At 40.7% G+C, this 17,581-nt stretch overlaps 1 protein-coding gene across 2 annotated transcripts; it reads right to left on the bottom strand.

The window, feature by feature from the left end:
* Positions 1 to 3,751: 3,751 nt before the first annotated feature.
* On the bottom strand, positions 3,752 to 13,129 carry LOC121614637 (C-C chemokine receptor type 3-like). Of its 2 annotated transcripts, XM_041948617.1 has the most exons (3): positions 12,989 to 13,061; positions 10,237 to 10,311; positions 3,752 to 6,000 (listed from the first exon to the last, which is right to left on the bottom strand). In XM_041948617.1, the coding sequence occupies exon 3, from the start codon at positions 5,984 to 5,986 to the stop codon at positions 4,898 to 4,900; it is 1,089 nt and encodes a 362-aa protein (XP_041804551.1). In that variant the 5' UTR covers positions 5,987 to 6,000; positions 10,237 to 10,311; positions 12,989 to 13,061; the 3' UTR covers positions 3,752 to 4,897. The 2 variants fall into 2 exon arrangements, with proteins under 2 accessions (XP_041804551.1, XP_041804550.1); XM_041948616.1 differs by lacking the exon at positions 10,237 to 10,311 and having other exon boundaries at positions 12,989 to 13,129.
* Positions 13,130 to 17,581: the final 4,452 nt, after the last annotated feature.

Raw genomic sequence — 17,581 nt, 5'->3', positions numbered from 1 at the left:
TTGCTGCAAGCAAGGAACTCGGACTGATGAAACATCAACAAGGGCCCAGTATCCAGAGATACCTGAGTGACCAAGGTTCCTCTTGGGAGTTCAATCCCCCCTACTCATCGCACATGGGAGGCTCTTGGGAGCGGATGATTGGAATAGCCCGGCGGATCTTCGACTCCATACTGCTACAGGAGCACGTCCATCTCTCCCATGAGGTCCTATGTACGTTCATGTGCGAAGTTTCTGCGATCATCAACTGCAGACCCCTCACTCCAGTGTCCACAGATCCAGATGCTCCCTTCTTGTTGACCCCCACAATGCTGCTTACGCAAAAGGGTGCTGTGCCTCCTCCACCCGGAGACTTTTCAGACAAGGACCTCCATCAGTGCCAGTGGAGACAGGTGCAAGCCCTCGCAAGCACATTCTGGACCCGATGGAGACGGGAGTACCTCCCTACGCTACAGAGTCGTCGCAAGTGGGTTGGGGAACGCCGCAACCTGCAACAAGGCGATGTCGTGCTGTTAAAAGACAGCCAAGCTGCAAGAAACGAGTCGCCCCTGGCACTGGTCACAGCGACCTACCCAAGCCAGGATGGAAAGGTGCGAAAGGTCGAAGTGAAGACTGCAGCACAAGGGATACCGAAGACATTCCTGAGACCTGTCTCAGCAGTTATTCTTCTTCTTTCCAAAGAGGACCAAGTTAGCAAGTAAATAGTACAGATGATGGTGGCATCACAGACGCCAGGCGGGGAGTGTTCTGCCTCCCAGGCAGTTTTGAAGTTTTGGCATTTTAGCGCCCCCTTTAATGTGGTCGAATATGGTATTGGAACAGGAAATTAGAAATTAGGGAAAAGGGAAGCAGGAAATAGTTTTAACACATGGTCCTGTCAGTTAATGGAGCTGTCCTCTCATCCATTGCCATCTGCTTAATTTGAGCCATAAGAAGCATTGTCTGTAAGTAGAAAATGCTATTTACAAGGATATCATTTAATTTTGATAAATATTGACAGATATTTTTATGTTGCTAATTATCTAGATGTTTGCTAGTTAGCATTGCTTAGCATAGGATATGCTAATTGTACCATGCCAGTAGGACATTTAAGATACTTGTACTTTATCTTCTAGTATAATTCTTGTAAATTTGGTTTAATATTCATGCTTAGTAATTGTATAAGAAATTCATAGGATATATTTCTGTTATTATTTCAGTTTTACACCTTGTCTGACAACAAGAGTCATTAAAACTCTGAGCTTGAGACGCTACATCCTGACTCTCGCGTTGATCATTCAGGGAGTTTGGCTGGCTATCTAATTTTGGTTGTGAACACCATTAGGAGGGCAGTACAACGTCATTAACCAAATATAATTTAAAATTCATTTAACTGATCTCTACATCATTCACCTGCAACCCTGTGGAACTCCTCCTTGATGACTCCGACAGGTTTATGTCCAGGGAAAACAACAAAGATTGGTAAAAGCCGTTTCAGGGCAAGGCACACTTTTCTCACCGCCCAGCATACAGTCGCCTTGCTCAAGTGCTCTGCATCTTCGACATTGTAAAGAAAACTCCCATTTGCAAAAAAACGCAGCGCAACACACAATATCTGCTGAGATGTCAGGGCATGACTACGGCTGGTAAAGTTGCAAATGTAAGGTCGAGTTAGATTTTGTATGTAGATGATGGACTGTGCCGTGAAACGGTACTGCTCAAAAAGATAGCTGTCTGGAAAAGCAAGAACATCTATGCGTGGTCTGATAGCTATCTCCCGACGAATATTAAATTCTCTGCGCAGTATTGCTGCACCTTCATTCACGGGATCATGATCAAAAGGACATGCCATGTTAACGAAAAAAGTCACCACCTACTGTGCCTAATGGACTTCCACTGACTGATATTTTTAGTGATTTTTTTTTAATAACAGACAGCAGAACTATGCCAAAACTCGTCTGCTGACTGACTGACCCGACCAGGTTAGGTTCATAGAGTCTGTTACGACTGTAACTGACCCAGAGTTTAACTCTTCTGGAAGAGGTGGATTCAAGAATATTTACCTTTACTGCAAGAAAGACAAAAATTGAATGGAATATTTGGAATATAAAAAAGAAATTTTGTACCTGGAGATTTTGTTGTACTTGTTGATTCAACAGCTCCTTGTAGATCTTGGATACTTGGAAGGATCCTGGAGACATTCAATGATAAAAAAGGACTTGTTTGTTCTGTACGTCTCCAGAACGAGACCAGTGACAAAGTTATGTCTTCTTTGTGTAGCAGCTGAATAAAAAAAAACAAAAAACTAAAGGAGTCCCATATCCATGTTTCATAATAAAGAAACACAGTTCAGTGATTTCAGTTGAATTTCCATTATGTATGGTTCTAATTTCAGTTGTATTTTTAATGGATTCTTATGCAAATTTTATTTGAATTGCTTTGTCTTCTGACAGAATCAATTAGGGGCCGGTGTGTAAGAGCCATTTCTGTGCATGTGTTTCATTTTTATTTTTGCTGTGAGCTTCCCACCACTAGGGGGCCTCCCTGCTGTGAAGTGTGAGAGGTCATAAAATCAGCCAGGTGAGGCACTCAGGTGTGGCTGATGAGAGGGAAGCAAACAGTTTTAGAATGTTGTGTGTCTTTATTCTGATTTGGTAATCTGCATCTGCATTGGTAAGAAGACAATTATTGGGTTTGGAAACTGGAATTGAAGAATGTGAACAATAACCAGCACTGTGGATCAAAGCAGTGGAGTGGACATGTCATTTATGAGTCGAATCATCCTCACCATCAGCAACCAGATGCCCCTGATCGATAGGCGAAAGGGGTCACTACACATACATAAGTAGTACCCTATTGCTAGAAGCTCTTTATCCTAGAAGTGCCCAGTGTTACCCATTACTTTTTGATGGTAGAGATATGAATGTCTAGATCCTGACACATATTTTTTCACCTTTATTTTTTCAGGGGAGTTTCACTGAGAACAATGCTCTCTTTTCCAACCCTGATCTCATTCACACAGTTACACATTCATACCTGGAAGCTGGTCAGTACAATCAAAGTCTTATCTGCCAGCCACTGAGCAGCTCCCCAAAGGCTGCTGGGGTTAAGGGCCTCACTCAAGGTGCCTCTCATCCAGTCTTTTCAAGTTACACTTGACTCTGGTGTGGCTTTCATCAGCACTTCCTGTACAACATTTTATTAAATTAAAAATAACTAATCTAAGCAACAACCAACGGGGCATTCACACATACATATGTGGTCATAAATGACTTTCTTATATTGTCAAGGGGTTTTAAAGAAATCAAAATCCTGGACTGGCAGATGGAGGACAGGACAGGCAAGGTTTGTGCCCATTGTTGAGTGTGTGAGTGACACCATGTTTTGTCGACAAGCAGGAGAAGTGCCCCTATTTGGATTGTACCAAAATCTCTTGAGTCTCTTAAGATGTTAAAACAGCCATGATTTTCATGTACTTGTCCAAAATATGTTTGCCAATAACACTGACTCATACTGTATCTATCATATAACCTTTTTCATCACACGATTTCAACATGCAGTACCACCACTATTTCCACATACCCTTATTTTATGTTGTTGCTCAAGACCTGACTACACTGACTCACCAGAGGAATGTGCTTAGCTGACAGGAAATATCTCCAGATGCTCTATCAGAAAAGGGAAATGATCATTTGTGCAGGGCCACAAAATACAACACTACCGAGAATTGGAAAAAAAAAAAAAAAGTTTCCAAAAAAGACAGATGTAACAGAGGTACAGTTTGATTGGTATATTTATTGGATAGTTAAGATACAGTTCTTTTTAAAGCACTTAGACAAGATGTGTCAAATGCATCACATTTCTACACATGCACTTTGCATTAAACATTGAATCAACAAAAGTGGACACTGAGTATAAGGGCTGAACCAGGAGCAGGTCCAAAGTTGATGCAAAAATCATTAAACCACACATAGAAACTGAAACTACTTAAAGTTCCTCAAGAAAAGCAACTTTTAACAATCACTTCACATTAGCTTCTAAATATGTCCTTCACTGGGCTGCTGCAGGTCTGCTTCAATTCTCATGTGACATTGAAAGTTACTGAACAGAATCTTTTTTTTTAAATTCTAATATCTATTTGTGAGCATTTTTAATAGGTTTATGCCTTCATTAGGAACCAATGGGCTAGGGACTGAGAGCTACTCTAAGGGTATTTCCAGTTAATCCCATTAAAATTAAATGTGGACAAAGCGGTTTTAGGGGCCCTTGAGTTGCCAGCAGTCCATGGTTGGTAGTCTAGCCTTCTATGTATGATCAACAGCAGAATCACTTTGCAGCTGTGCACTAGTAGCTATTGCTTTCCTCTGGAGAGAGGAGGAATGTTGGGATTTTCAAACCACTAAAACTCTAAACTTTACTAATCAGCTACCTGAAGATGCTGATTTTGGACACAGCAGTTGACAAAACAAGCTTTATTTTGATCACTTTTTTCCTTGATTTTGATTTAACTATGGTAGCACTATGCCTCAGAAGGCATGTATAAAAGACACATAACAAACCTTCATCACAAAACATTTTTCAAATCAGAATGATTTCTCAAGAATACACAAATACATTACATGCTAAGTACTGTATGTACTATGGTAAAATGTACAACACTCATCTTGTAATGAGCTAATTCAGTTTAAGAGTATAGGTAACAGGATTCATTTTTCTGGAGCAAGACAAAATAATTGTTTGTTGTCACAATTTCATTTTTTTGATATATATATATTTTTATATTTCTAAATACTGTTCTAAAACAACTTGCAGTCCCTACTATTGCCAAATACTATAAATTGGTATTTTTACTGTGTATGTGATTGTGTGTGTGTGTGTGTGTGTGTGTCTGTCTGTTTGTCTGTCTCTGTCTATCTGTCTATTACTCATAAGCAGAATGTGGTGTCCTCTGTGATGTGGTTCTGGTACTCTGGCTGCTAAGGCTAATGTGTCTCTTCAAACAGGGGATCTTTGTTGCCATCAGCCTTTTGAAATGACTCTGGAATTTCTTTCCCACAAATGTATAAAACACAGGACTAATGCAACAATACAAATAGGCTATGTTTCGGGTCACATACAGTGCATAGTCCAAACTCTCAGAGTCAGAACATGAGTCATACTCCTCACTCTTGCTTGAGATCTGAATAGCTCGAAGGAGGATGACGATATTGTAGGGCGTCCAGCAGGCGAAGAAGGTGAAGATGATGACAAATATTAGTTTGATGGCGCGGCATTTCTCCTTCATGCGGGTGGACAGGATGCGGACGGTGATGCTGATATAGCAGTACATCACCATGAACAGAGGGAGAAGGAAGAAAAGCAGGAATTGTTGGTAGTAACTGACCAGACGCCAGCGTTCCATGGTGTCCTCAGGGTATCCTGACTCATCACACATCAGTCCATTGAATGGACTCTTCCACACATTTTGGAGAACCAGCTCTTTCACACTTGCCACAATACTGATGCACCAAACTGTCACTGATGCAATGATGGCATATGCCCTTTTCCTGCTTTTGGCAGCTGCCACTGCATGCACTACTGCAAGGTACCGGTCAAATGTCATGAGTGTGAGGAAGAGAATGGAGCTGTAGAAGCCAATGAAGTAGGCGCTGCTGACCATCTTACACAATGCCATGCCAAATATCCACTCAGACAGATGGTACGTTGCCCAGAAGGGGAGACTGAAGGCAAAAAGAATGTTGGAGAGGACCAAATTCAGGAGGAAGATGTTTGTGACTGTGTTGAGCTTCTCATACTTATAGATGATGAAGAGGACAAGCCCGTTGCCAAGGTAACTCAGGAGAAAGTTGACATAGTAGAAAACTGGGATGAATCTCGCACCAAACTGGTTGACAGTCTTTTTTGAACAGAGCTGGACAGTATTACTGACGACATAGCTCAGGTCAGTTGTGTTATCACTTTCACTGAGTATCTCCAGGAAGAGCAGATACTGGTCTTCAGTGTTGGTCATGGCTTCGGTTTGTCCTGTGGCACATAGACATTACAGGTACAATATGTGAGAATATGATGCAACTTACATGTATTAATTGCTTTGTATTGCCATTGTGTAAAGGTAATGTAACTTAAAAAATGAGACCAACTTTTCTGTGGACTGATTTCTTTGAAGGACTCAGTAAGGTTTTTACTGGAAAATCCAAAGGATGTGACATTCATGTGCACCCCTGTGTGCCTTGCCTCTAATGCTTCCTTACAGTGCCAGCAGAGTACAACACTAAATGGAGTCTGCTAACATCAACAAACCACTGGCACCAAAGTCAAAGCTAACATTACTGCAGAGCATGTGAAATATATTGTGATTTTAGATGGCTAATGTTTGATAACGTTAGCTTGCCTGTTAATGTACATGAATTGCTAGCTAGCTAACAGCAGCAACAATATGACTTGAGTGTATAACGTCAGCTTTGCAAACTACTTTATACGCTAACTTTACAGAGCAACCAATGTCAGATCCATGCAGCGTAGCTAAGTTACGAAATCCATGATACTAACATATGTATTATGATAGATGTATTTATTTTAGCCAACAATAAATATTTGTGAAAACATTTTTCTTTTTTTTCTTTTTTTTTAAATCATCTTCTGTGTTTTTTTTTTGTTTTATGTAATGCCCTTTTATCATGTACAGCACTTTGGTCAACTGTGGTTGTTTTTAAATGTGCTTTAGAAATACATTTTGATTGATTGATTGATTGAAAACATTTTATCTTTGGTCTGCTGTCCAACTTTCCCATTTTACCCTCCACTCCATTCAGAAGTCCTATTTTATTTTAATTCTTAAAAACCGTGCTTCTTGTCTTGTTTTATTCACTGTCAAGCCTGCTCTCTATTAGCAGCTACTCTCTCACATCATTACCTGATTCATTTTAAAATTGCTATCAGTCACTTTTAAAAAAACTCTCTCAACAGCCCTCTTATGCAGTGATCAGATACCGCACGTTTTTTGCACGTCTATGTGTCTCTGTGAGTGTCGCACACAGACACAAACACACAAGCACATTTGCTTTTCTTGCCCTTGAAGAGAAGGAGAAATGTGTTCCAAAATGGAGGATGTGGGTACATGATATTGTCCTTGGGAGGAGTCTTATCACCTTGTCCCAGAGCGCTGTCAGGGTAGTGCCTGTTGTAAACGCTATTTTCACCTTACAATTGAGCAGTTTGACCTGCTTCTGGAGCTTGTGAAACCAGTGATTTATGAACAAATGACAAAACTTTAGGAGGCCCATCAGTCCTGAAGAGCAGAGCAGACTTGAAGAAGTGTAAGCTCTTGTCTCAAACCTAATGACACATTTCACTCGACCTCTGTTTTTTCTCAACCTCAAACGTATGTCTAAAGGTTCCTTGATTATAACATGCATGATAGATTCATTATGTCCTCACTCCAACCATCGTAACTTAGATTGTGTGTTTAGACTCTGAGTCGGTAATGATATGAAAATGGTTAACATGTACATTTTTACTCAGAAAAACCTTTTTTGCATTCCTCAGACACAGAGAGGAGAAAGTAGGCATTCCTTTGATGTGAGGATGTATGAGCACTGACATGTATTGATGTATTTTTACTTTGTTACTTTCGGATTCGGATTTCCTTCCAAGTAAAATATGCTACACCACTGTACAGTTAAACTTACACTAGTTCTGTTCAAGCACTCATAGCTCTCACCTTCTTTTAGCAGCTTTCTCACTAATTCCACAGTTGCTTACATGCTATTCAGTCAAGTGTAGCTCCTGCTAGCCATCCACAGCAGCTTATGAGCAGCTGAGAAACCAGGGTGGCTGGGTGACTACCTGTTCACTACCAACCAGTTCAGCTTCTCCCCACTCAGCAACAGACCTGCTGAAAACACAACTCTGAATGGTGTTAGCTCTGTCCTGACAAATGTGAAATGTGACACCAGCGACCACAGTCAAATATATTCCTGGGGCCTTTGAATCCTATTTAAAACTGCTGGCTAATGATAAAAGTAAATATGATAAGACTGGTATTCACGCTGGCAGTAATGACAGCTGATTCTGCCAATTGGAGGACACTCAAACTAATAATGAGCTGGCATGTACATATGCAAAGACAATGTGAGACTCCATAGTTTTCTCTGGGTCCCTGCCAAATCTGACCAGTGATGGCATGTTTAGTTGCATGCCATCATTCAACCAATGGTTGTTGAGGTGGTGTCCAGCAAATGATGTAGGCTTTGTAGATAATTGGCGGACTTTCTGGGGAACAACTGGGGTATTTAGAGACAGCATTCATCCCCTTTTTGATGGAGGGGCTGTCATATCTTGAAATTTGAACTGATTTTGTAAGTAGACCAAAGACACGAGAACTCAAGTGTTGAGACCACAAATCAGAGCTGCAGTTCGACATGCTTTTCTGCGCTTCCATTAGAGCAGTTACCCACTGAAAACCCCATAGAGACTGTGTCTGCCCCATGACCACTTATACACTAAAACAAAATAAACATTAACAACACCACTGCGATAATACAACAAGACAGGAAAATTAAATCTGGAATCCTATGCATCCTAAGCATCCTAAACCATATTCATAAAGATTCTGTTAGCAAAGAGTTCCTCTTGGTGACAACATTCTAAGAAAATTCCTAGAATTGTGACATTTTCGAAGAATACAGTCAAGGCGAGACGTAAGAGCTTCTTAAGCAGAGGAGAAAATGGCGGAAAGAAAAAGAATGACTATGTTATTGAAACATTACAGATTAGATCATGTGGGATGTTTGTTGTTGATCATTTGAAATGTGAGCACATTTCTCATCCAACACTTTAACATCAGAAATTAAAGTGATCATAACACTAAGATATTTGGCAACTGGAAAAAATGCAGCAGTGCAGCAGCGATTGGGTCTGTTGCAACCTTCAACCACAGTGATCATACAAACGATTACAGCGCTTTCACAGACACGTATCGTGGCGCAATTCCTCTTATTTCCACTTAATGTCAACACCATGAAGGTTCACAGAAGAGCATAGCAGGCTTCCCTGGTGTTGTTGGTTTAATTGATGGGGGAGTTATGTTTATGGTAGAGTTATGTTAATCAACACAGCTACTTATATCAGCTGGCCAACAGTCACAAAAATTGATGAAAGCTGAGCCATTTTTCCTCTGTTAATATGCATTAGCATGTTAACAAACAGAAGTAGATAAATATAACAGCTATCACTATGTGAATAGGTTATAACGCAAGTAGCCCTGTGTTTTCAAAAATTTTGTAGGGTACTTTTAAACTTATTCAACTAAGATGTTCATTATGTAAAATTAGTATTCATAATTACACCATGTCTTAATACAGACTAAATTCTATGATTTCCTTTGAAAAATTTCCTAAATCATTCCTAAGCAAGAACAGCTTGCTAATTTTTTTTTGGCTGGTCCTTTGGAATATGTGGGACATTACTGAGGTCTTTCTATGACTCCGTGGTTGCATTTGCAGACTTTTACGCAGTGGTCTGCTGGGGCTGTGGAAGCTCTGAGAGGGACAGAAACAGACTTAACAAACTGGTCAGGAGAGCTGGCTCTGTTCTGGACTGCCCTCTGGACAACACTGAGGATGTAGGTGAGAGGAGGATGTTAGCCAAGCATCATGGACAACCCCTCCCACCCCCTGCATGACACAGTGGGGGCCCTTAGCAGCTCCTTTAGTAACAGACTGCTGCATCCAGTGTGTAAGAAGGAATGCTACTGCAGGTCTTTCATTCCATCAACTGTCAGATTATTCAACTCCAGCACCATTTAACATAAAAAAAAGTGTTGATGTTGTTTGACGAATCAAGCTCATATCCATACATTTTGTACAATATTACATATTTCCTTTTACATTCTGTGTAATATTACATATCATTTACTGTTTTTGATATTTTATTCCTTTATTCCAATAGCAGTAACACTATTTATTATTATTTTTAATCTAAAGGCAGTTTACATTGTTCTTTTTCCACAGCTATTGGGGCAATACATACTACATATTTTTTTAGATCTTTTTTCTACATATTTTATTTTTCTGTTATATACTAACATTTCATTTTGCATGTATAATATGTACATATATAAAGTCTACTTTTTATTTTGTTTTTTTTTTCAAATGTTCTCTACCTCTGCTGCTATTTTTCTTGCCACTGCCATCACATGCTGCTGTAATGCCCAAATTTCCCTGGCTGGGGATAAATAAAGTTTTATCTCGTCTTACTCACATTCCTCAAGACACTGGCCAAGGAGGTGGAGCTACAGCCTTCTTCGACTCAAGCCTTTTAATCAACCCTAAAAACCTAAAAAAAAAGCTTGATTATGTCATGTCTTGTCAGGTCTGTTAATTGTTTTGTTCACGAGCGTCATATCTTGTCTTACACTTCCTGTTTTATTGTGAAACCTAACTCTCCCCCGTTTCAGGCCCCTTGACTTCCCGGTGTGTTTCCCGCCTGTCTGATTGTCTACCCCGCCCTGATTGTCTCCACCTGTTCATTGTTACCTCGTGTATATATAGTCCGTGTCTCCCTTTGTCCTGTGCCAGATCGTCTTGTGCGTAATGTGCCGTGTTGTCTTTGCTACCACAGTTATAGTCACCCCAGAGTCTTGTCTCATGTTCGTTTTTGTCTATGATCCTCAGCGTCCTAAGTTTTTGCCCTTCTGCCTTATTGCCTTTGCATAAGTGATTTTTGCTGTCAACTTTTGGAGAAAGTATTTTGTTATTAAAACCAGCTTTTGCGCTCGCCCTCAGTTTGTGTCCTGTGTTCTGCTTTTGAGTCCTGAAAGCCCTGACAGCCCTACGGGCTTATCAGTACGATCTGGCCACAATGGACTCAGCGGAACCGAACCACTTCCGAAACGCACTGAGCGCTCAAGGAAATCTCTTGCATCTCAGCGGGCACTATGAGTATCTGGTCATGCCCTTCGGACTCACTAACGCACCAGCTGTGTTCCAGGGGTATGTAAATGATGTTCTGAGAGAGTTTCTCAATAACTTTGTATTTGTCTATCTCGATGATATCCTGATCTTCTCCCCGGATTTGGACACTCACCAAAGTCACGTTCGCCAAGTCCTGTCTCGTCTATTATCTCATCATCTCTATGTCAAAGCTGAGAAATGTGAATTTCACGCCAAACAAGTGGTTTTCCTAGGCTATGTAATTTCCAAAAATCATGTGCAGATGGATCCAGAAAAGGTGAGGGCTGTAGCTGATTGGCCTATTCCCAGTAACCGCAAAAAGTTACAACAATTTTTGGGATTTGCTAATTTCTATCGGAAATTCATACGCAATTTCAGCACAGTCGCGGCCCCCCTGCATAACCTCACATCTTCCAAGTTCAGTTTCCAGTGGTCTGCAGAGGCTGATGCCGCTTTCCGGAAGCTGAAAGAGGCATTCACCACAGCACCGGTTCTCACGGTTCCTGATCCCCAATGCCAGTTTGTGGTAGAAGTGGACGCATCTAATGACGGAGTCGGAGCCGTCCTGTCCCAGCGGAGCGACAAGGACAACAGGATCCATCCATGCGCCTACCTGTCACGTAAGTTGTCCCCGGCAGAGAGGAAATATGACGTAGGTAACCGGGAACTGTTAGCCGTTAAAACGGCGTTAGAAGAGTGGCGACACTGGTTAAAGGGAACGGAGCACCCTTTCCTAGTCCTGACGGATCATAAGAACCTAGAATATATCAACAAAGCAAAAAGACTGAACTCCAGACAAGCCCGGTGGGCTCTGTTTTTTAGTCGGTTCCGGTTTACCCTCTCTTTCAGACCTGGGTCCCAAAATATTAAGCCTGATGCCCTACGGGCTTATCAGATTATAACTCATTCGAAAGCCTTGCTCTTAGTATTTCACACCCAACCTGTAAAACACTATAGCCTGCTTTATTTGTTATAGTTTATTGTGCTCCTGGTCCATATTCTGAGTTTTTATGAAGTTTAGTCTTTAACAGATACAGTAATCATTGCAGATGATTTTAATGTTCATGTGGTTGATGACAATGGTACCCTTAGTACTGCATTTATTTCACTGGACTCAAATGGCTTCAGTCAGCGTACATAAACCCACTCAGTGTTTTAACCACATCCTCAAAATTGTTCTGGCATATGACATTGAAATTGAACATTGAATAGATTCTTCATAGAAGAGATGGTCTGTTGGACCATTGTTTAATAACTTTTGAATTCCTATTACTAGATACCCCATTAGATCCTAACCCTGATATATATTTAGACTGCTTTTTTCCCTGCAACCTTCACCAACCAACTTCAAGGATTTCTTCATTTAAACCCTAATGAACACAGTTCATTACAGTAGCTGAAATTTACCCTCTTCCTATTAAACTCTCTCCTCTCTTATTAAAACTGTTATATGTTGAAAAGCTCACATGCCCTATTATCCCACAAGAACACTATATTTCCAGAATGCAGGGTTATTTGTGGCTCCTAGAGTCTCTATCTGTACACATGTCTGTTTTATCCCATTAATGCACGTTACTAACTCAACGTCTCTCTTGTCTCTCCTCGTCTCACTTTCTGCAAATATCTCTGCCCCCAGTGCTGTAGAGTCCGGACCTGTGATTGCAAGCCACCTACAGCCCCAATCTGCCTGCTCAACACCTACAATTATTATTATCATTATTGTTTTACATTGTTATGTGGAACTTGCATTGTGTTACTGTATGTTCCTTTCCTCCTGTTCTCTCTCTGTGCAAAAAAAAAATTATAAAACATTTTAGTCTTGTGTATGAAGCTGAGAGTTCAGGTTACTAGTGCTGTATGATCCGATGAAAACTCATATTTAAAGAGACACTTCACCTCCACTATGAATTTCATAACTAATAAATACCCTTGTTAAAAAGCAGAATTAACCAGCAAAATATGCACATGAACATTGCACACAGAGGCGTACTATGTTAAACACAGATGACTATGAAAAATCTGACTCTTGATGTCATGCTTATAAGGCTGATTTAACTCACCAGTGCAGTTTTCTAGGTTTGCAGAGGAAGGAGGACAAGGTGGAGCACAATGAAGCACTGAGTAATTCTGGAGTATTCACTGCAGCTGACTGAGCTTGAGCAATTTAGTGACAAGCAGCCAGCCTCTGCCAAAGGGGCTGTCCTTAAAATGAAAAAAATGCTATAGTGCGCATGTGTCTTTGTCTCTGTGTGATACTGTTTTGTGTACACTTCCTCTTTGCCCACATCTTTATGTTTCAGTTCCCATTTTTGTTTATTTGAAATGATCAAAATGGAGGGTAAATTTGATTAGCATCTGCATCCCACAGGCAAAATGTTATATTTATTATATTTGTTTTGGTGTTTCCTTGTGCTTTTCTCGTGTTTTTTCTGTCACTCGTCTCTCACTAGTCCGATCATGCATACTTACGGATGTTCAACCGGTGAGACTAGTGACTAGTGTGTTTGACTCATTTCTGGACTACTGAAAACAACATCGGGAGATCCATGCAGCCACGGCTCCATTGTTTACTCTTGGGAACAGCATACTCCCAGTGGATAGACTGGAGATCCCCACGGAGCTAAGGAGACGGAGAAGGGATGCAGAGCTGAAGCAAGGTGCCAGGACAAGAGAAGTCGAAACCATCCATACTGTCTCTTATTATGGGGAAAGTAAGATCTCTTCCTAATAAGGTGGAAGAGCTAACAGTGCTAACCAGCGGGAGTACCAGGAATGTAGTATCATGTGCTTTACGGAGACTTGCATTGTGTTACTGTATGTTCTCTTTCCTCCTGTTCTCTCTCTCTGTCTCATTTCCTAACTCATAAGTTGTTGCATCATCATCAGTGTTCATCTTTTTATTTTTTTTAATCTCAGGTTTTAGCATAGTTGAAGGTTTTTATATGGTATTAACATAGTTGTTATGTTGATAGTCCATTAATAGTAACTCATGGGTTATTCTCTTTGCAGTAAGCCATCAAATCTTTCGTTACAAAAGTTATTTATGTATTTTCTAAGACCTTATAAGACTTTTTATGTATCAGGACTCCTCTTCATTCAAATCAACAAATATTTTTTTTTTTTACCTCTTAAATGAAATGTGTTTTTTTGCTATAATTAAAAAGTGCAGTTTGTCAATGATTTTTGATTAAATGTGTCTAATCACCCTTAAAAACCTGATTATCCCTCATTTGTATTACATCATCAATAGAAAACAAGCACACAATGCTATTTTCAACAGTCTGAAGAAATTCCGTTTTTGTAACAATTCACCATTCACTAATATTAAGTCTCTTGTCAGAGATAGTGACTTAAGAAGTACTCAGCAGTTTTGTCCATTTTAAATTAAGGTGTGTAATCAGGTCTTTATTGTCATTTACAATGAACTGTGGACATTTATTATTAAATTATTATTATAATCAATGTAAAAACCTACATTGCTGCAGTTTTAAATTAGCTGATCAGACTGTAAAGTTTGTTTAAATCAGGTTATTGCTTGTCACTATGAAAAACTGTCATGGATAATCTGCTGTTACATTGAAAAAAATATTCATGAAACATTTTAGTCTTTTGTATGAAGCTGAGAGTTCAGGTTACTACTAGTGCTGTATCTGAAACTCATGTTTAAAGAGACACTTCAACTCCACTATGCATTTCATAACTAATAAACACTCTTGTTAAAAGCAGAATTAACCAGCAAAATATGCACATGAACATTGTTCACAGAAGCGTAATATGTAAAACACAGATTACTGTAAAAAAAACTGACACTGACAAACAGATGGGGAGAATCGTGATGAAACAGCTTGCAGAAGGCCTGGCAAAAATTGACCAAGGAAGTACAAGGTCTGGTATCATCAATTCATACTCCACAGGAGCGTGATAATGGAAATTAGTGAGATCCCTTCATCCACCACAAATAAGATGGATGGGAAGGCCACTCATTCATCTGAAAGTGGTTGGGGCTGCCACAATGCCTTTTTGAAACAGGTCTCTTCGGAAGGAACACCCTCCAGCTGCCGGTTCAGTCAAACAGTTTGGGTTACAAACAGGAAAAGACCAGGCTCGTGCTCGAGCTGAGAGAGTGTGCTGACCAGTCTGTAAGGGATGCGAAAGCCAAGGTCCTGACAGGTCAGAAGTGGAATGCCCAAACTGAGGTCGACCAAGCCATCAGTCATCTACAACACCAAGAGATTGTAGGCAGAGTCCAGGCAGGAAGAACAGGATTTGATTGGGGGGAAGCAGCACGGCACGACATTGTTCTGGCGTATGACATTGAAATTGAACATTATGTCATGCCCTCCACCTCTGGCAGCATCTAGTGGTAGTACCTTTCCCTCCCTCCTTTCCCTGGCAGTGTGAGCATGACTGCCACGCTGGTGGAGGGCAGGTGCAGCTTGGCCTAATTACCAGTGGTCTCCTCATTTGAAGCATTCACCAGCCCATTTATAAGACTCCAGCAGACCACTACTCGACGCTAGTCTGTAAACGACCTCCAGTCAGTGCACCCTGGCCCAGTTGGTAATTTTGACTTGTGTCCTGCTTTGTAATCCTGTTTTTTCCCTCTGCCTAGTTCTAACCCTCTCTGCCGCCTGAAGATCCCTCCTGCCATACTCATCTGCCTCTGATTGCCCTGCCTGGAAATTCCCTCAAACCTCCATTACAAGCCAGCAGCATCCTGTACCAGCCACACTGCCACAGGAGCAGAGAGATGGTCTGTTGGATCATTGCTTAATAAGTTTTGAATTCCCATTACCAGAAATTAGATCCAACCAGCTTAAAGGACTTCTTCATTTAAACCTCGAACACAGTTTATTGAAGTAGCTGTAAATAAACCTCTTTTTATTAAACTCTGTCCTCTCTTATTAAACCTGTTATATGTTGAAGAGCTCACGCTATCCTATCACGCCACAAACACAGTTCATTAAAGTAGCTGTAATTAAGCTTCTTATTAAACTCTCTCATCTCTTATCTTAGGTTTTAGCAACAACATAGTTTTTATATGGCCTGAACGTAGTTGTTAGATGGTGTAACCCAGGACACATCAGTGTTAAGGACAGTGCTGCACAAGACACAGAGCTGCTAGCATTTGGCCATATTCCCTCCCGAGGGAATTCTCGCACATCGTTGTGATAACAGTGTACCAACATACATCACGGACTTCATCAACTTCAAACCCTGGGTGTCCCCTGAACTGAAAGCCCTATTGAATAAGAAGAATAGGGTTTTTAAGTATGGGGACAGAACTGAACTAAAGAGGGTGCAGAGGGAGATGAAGAAGGAGATTAGGAGAGGCAAGGATAGCTACAGGAGAAAGCTGGTGGAACACCTGCAGGGTTTTTTTTATAGTGGTCTGTATAAAATGCACAGATCCAGAACCCCTGACCAAACAGCATAGCAACCCCGGAGATCCAACCAGTATTCGTCGAATTGTCTGCCTACCAGTGTGGTAATAACTAGACCTCTCCATGTGCTTAGTATATCTGTCTCATGTTTAGTTTGTGTGCTCAGTTACCTGACCTGTATCTGTGCTTCTGTGCTCAGGTGAATCCAGTCACCTACCCCCGCTTGTGCCCTGCCTGTCTTCTCTGCCTGGGTGACCTCTTGTGGATATTCAACCAAGCCTCCACATTTGGACACCATCTGTCTGCTCCCTCAGCTTCGGACCTGAAAACCATTGGATTAAGCTCCTTTGAACTATGTCCATTTTGTCAGAACTCTGACTCGCTTGCTCTGGAACTTTCATTAAAACTGTTTGTTACCCACACTCCTGTCTCCCCTTTGCTTAGTCTGAACTTGGCGTTAGAGTCCTATAAAAACGTTGAACAAACATAACACTTATATTGTCATTCATTAGGGAAAAATGGATTTCACAACTTGTTGACTAATCTTGGAAAAGCTAACATAGTCTATTTTAAAGGTCATTCACAGACATTCCAAGATATTTGAGAAGAATAAATCATAGGTGTATATTAGAGTAAGGATGGTATGAACTGTGGCAAATTAGATGCAGTGGTTGTTTGTTGATGAGGCTTTCCATATGTCACAGATTTAAATGCTAGCAATTATACTAATGAGGAGCAGGACATAGCTAAAGCTAGCGGGCGTTCAAACAGTGATATACAGGATGCAGATTTACTGAGATTTACTGTCACACTCAGGACCATGACTCGCTGCTACTGGCTGCTCTACAGTCTGTCACAGAGGCAGAGAACTATCTATGAAAGATACACTAACTACTCCATGAGCATCCCCTCTAGTAAACAGCGATCTCAAGGAAATATAAAGTATGATTGAGAGTCACTATAGTGCACACATGGGTGCCTTTATTATGTGAACTCTCACAGTGGACAATTAATGTGATGACCTTAGTTTTAAACACAGAAGCAAGTCAAATTAGACCCTAAGAGACACCTATCTCCGACATTATTTCTGTGCATGATCACTGCAATGAAAATGCTACAATGTACAACAGGGGATTGACTGAAGGGACAACAAACAAAGTGTCAGTACTTGAGCTACGAGCTACATTGCTCCTCACAGTGTGCCAACATAGACATAGGCACTGCTATCTTTGGATCATCTCAAAATCTAAAATTTATTTTATGGCCTCA

Source organism: Chelmon rostratus, chromosome 12 (assembly GCF_017976325.1).
Source record: "Chelmon rostratus isolate fCheRos1 chromosome 12, fCheRos1.pri, whole genome shotgun sequence".
In the NCBI taxonomy this organism is placed as follows: Eukaryota; Metazoa; Chordata; class Actinopteri; order Chaetodontiformes; family Chaetodontidae; genus Chelmon; species Chelmon rostratus.
Note: the sequence above shows the minus strand (reverse complement) of the source record. Positions and strands in the feature narration are given on the sequence as shown.

Excerpts from the sequence above, each read along its gene's own strand:
- LOC121614637 (XM_041948616.1), bottom strand. The coding sequence starts at position 5,986 with ATGACCAACACTGAAGACCAGTATCTGCTCTTCCTGGAGATACTCAGT.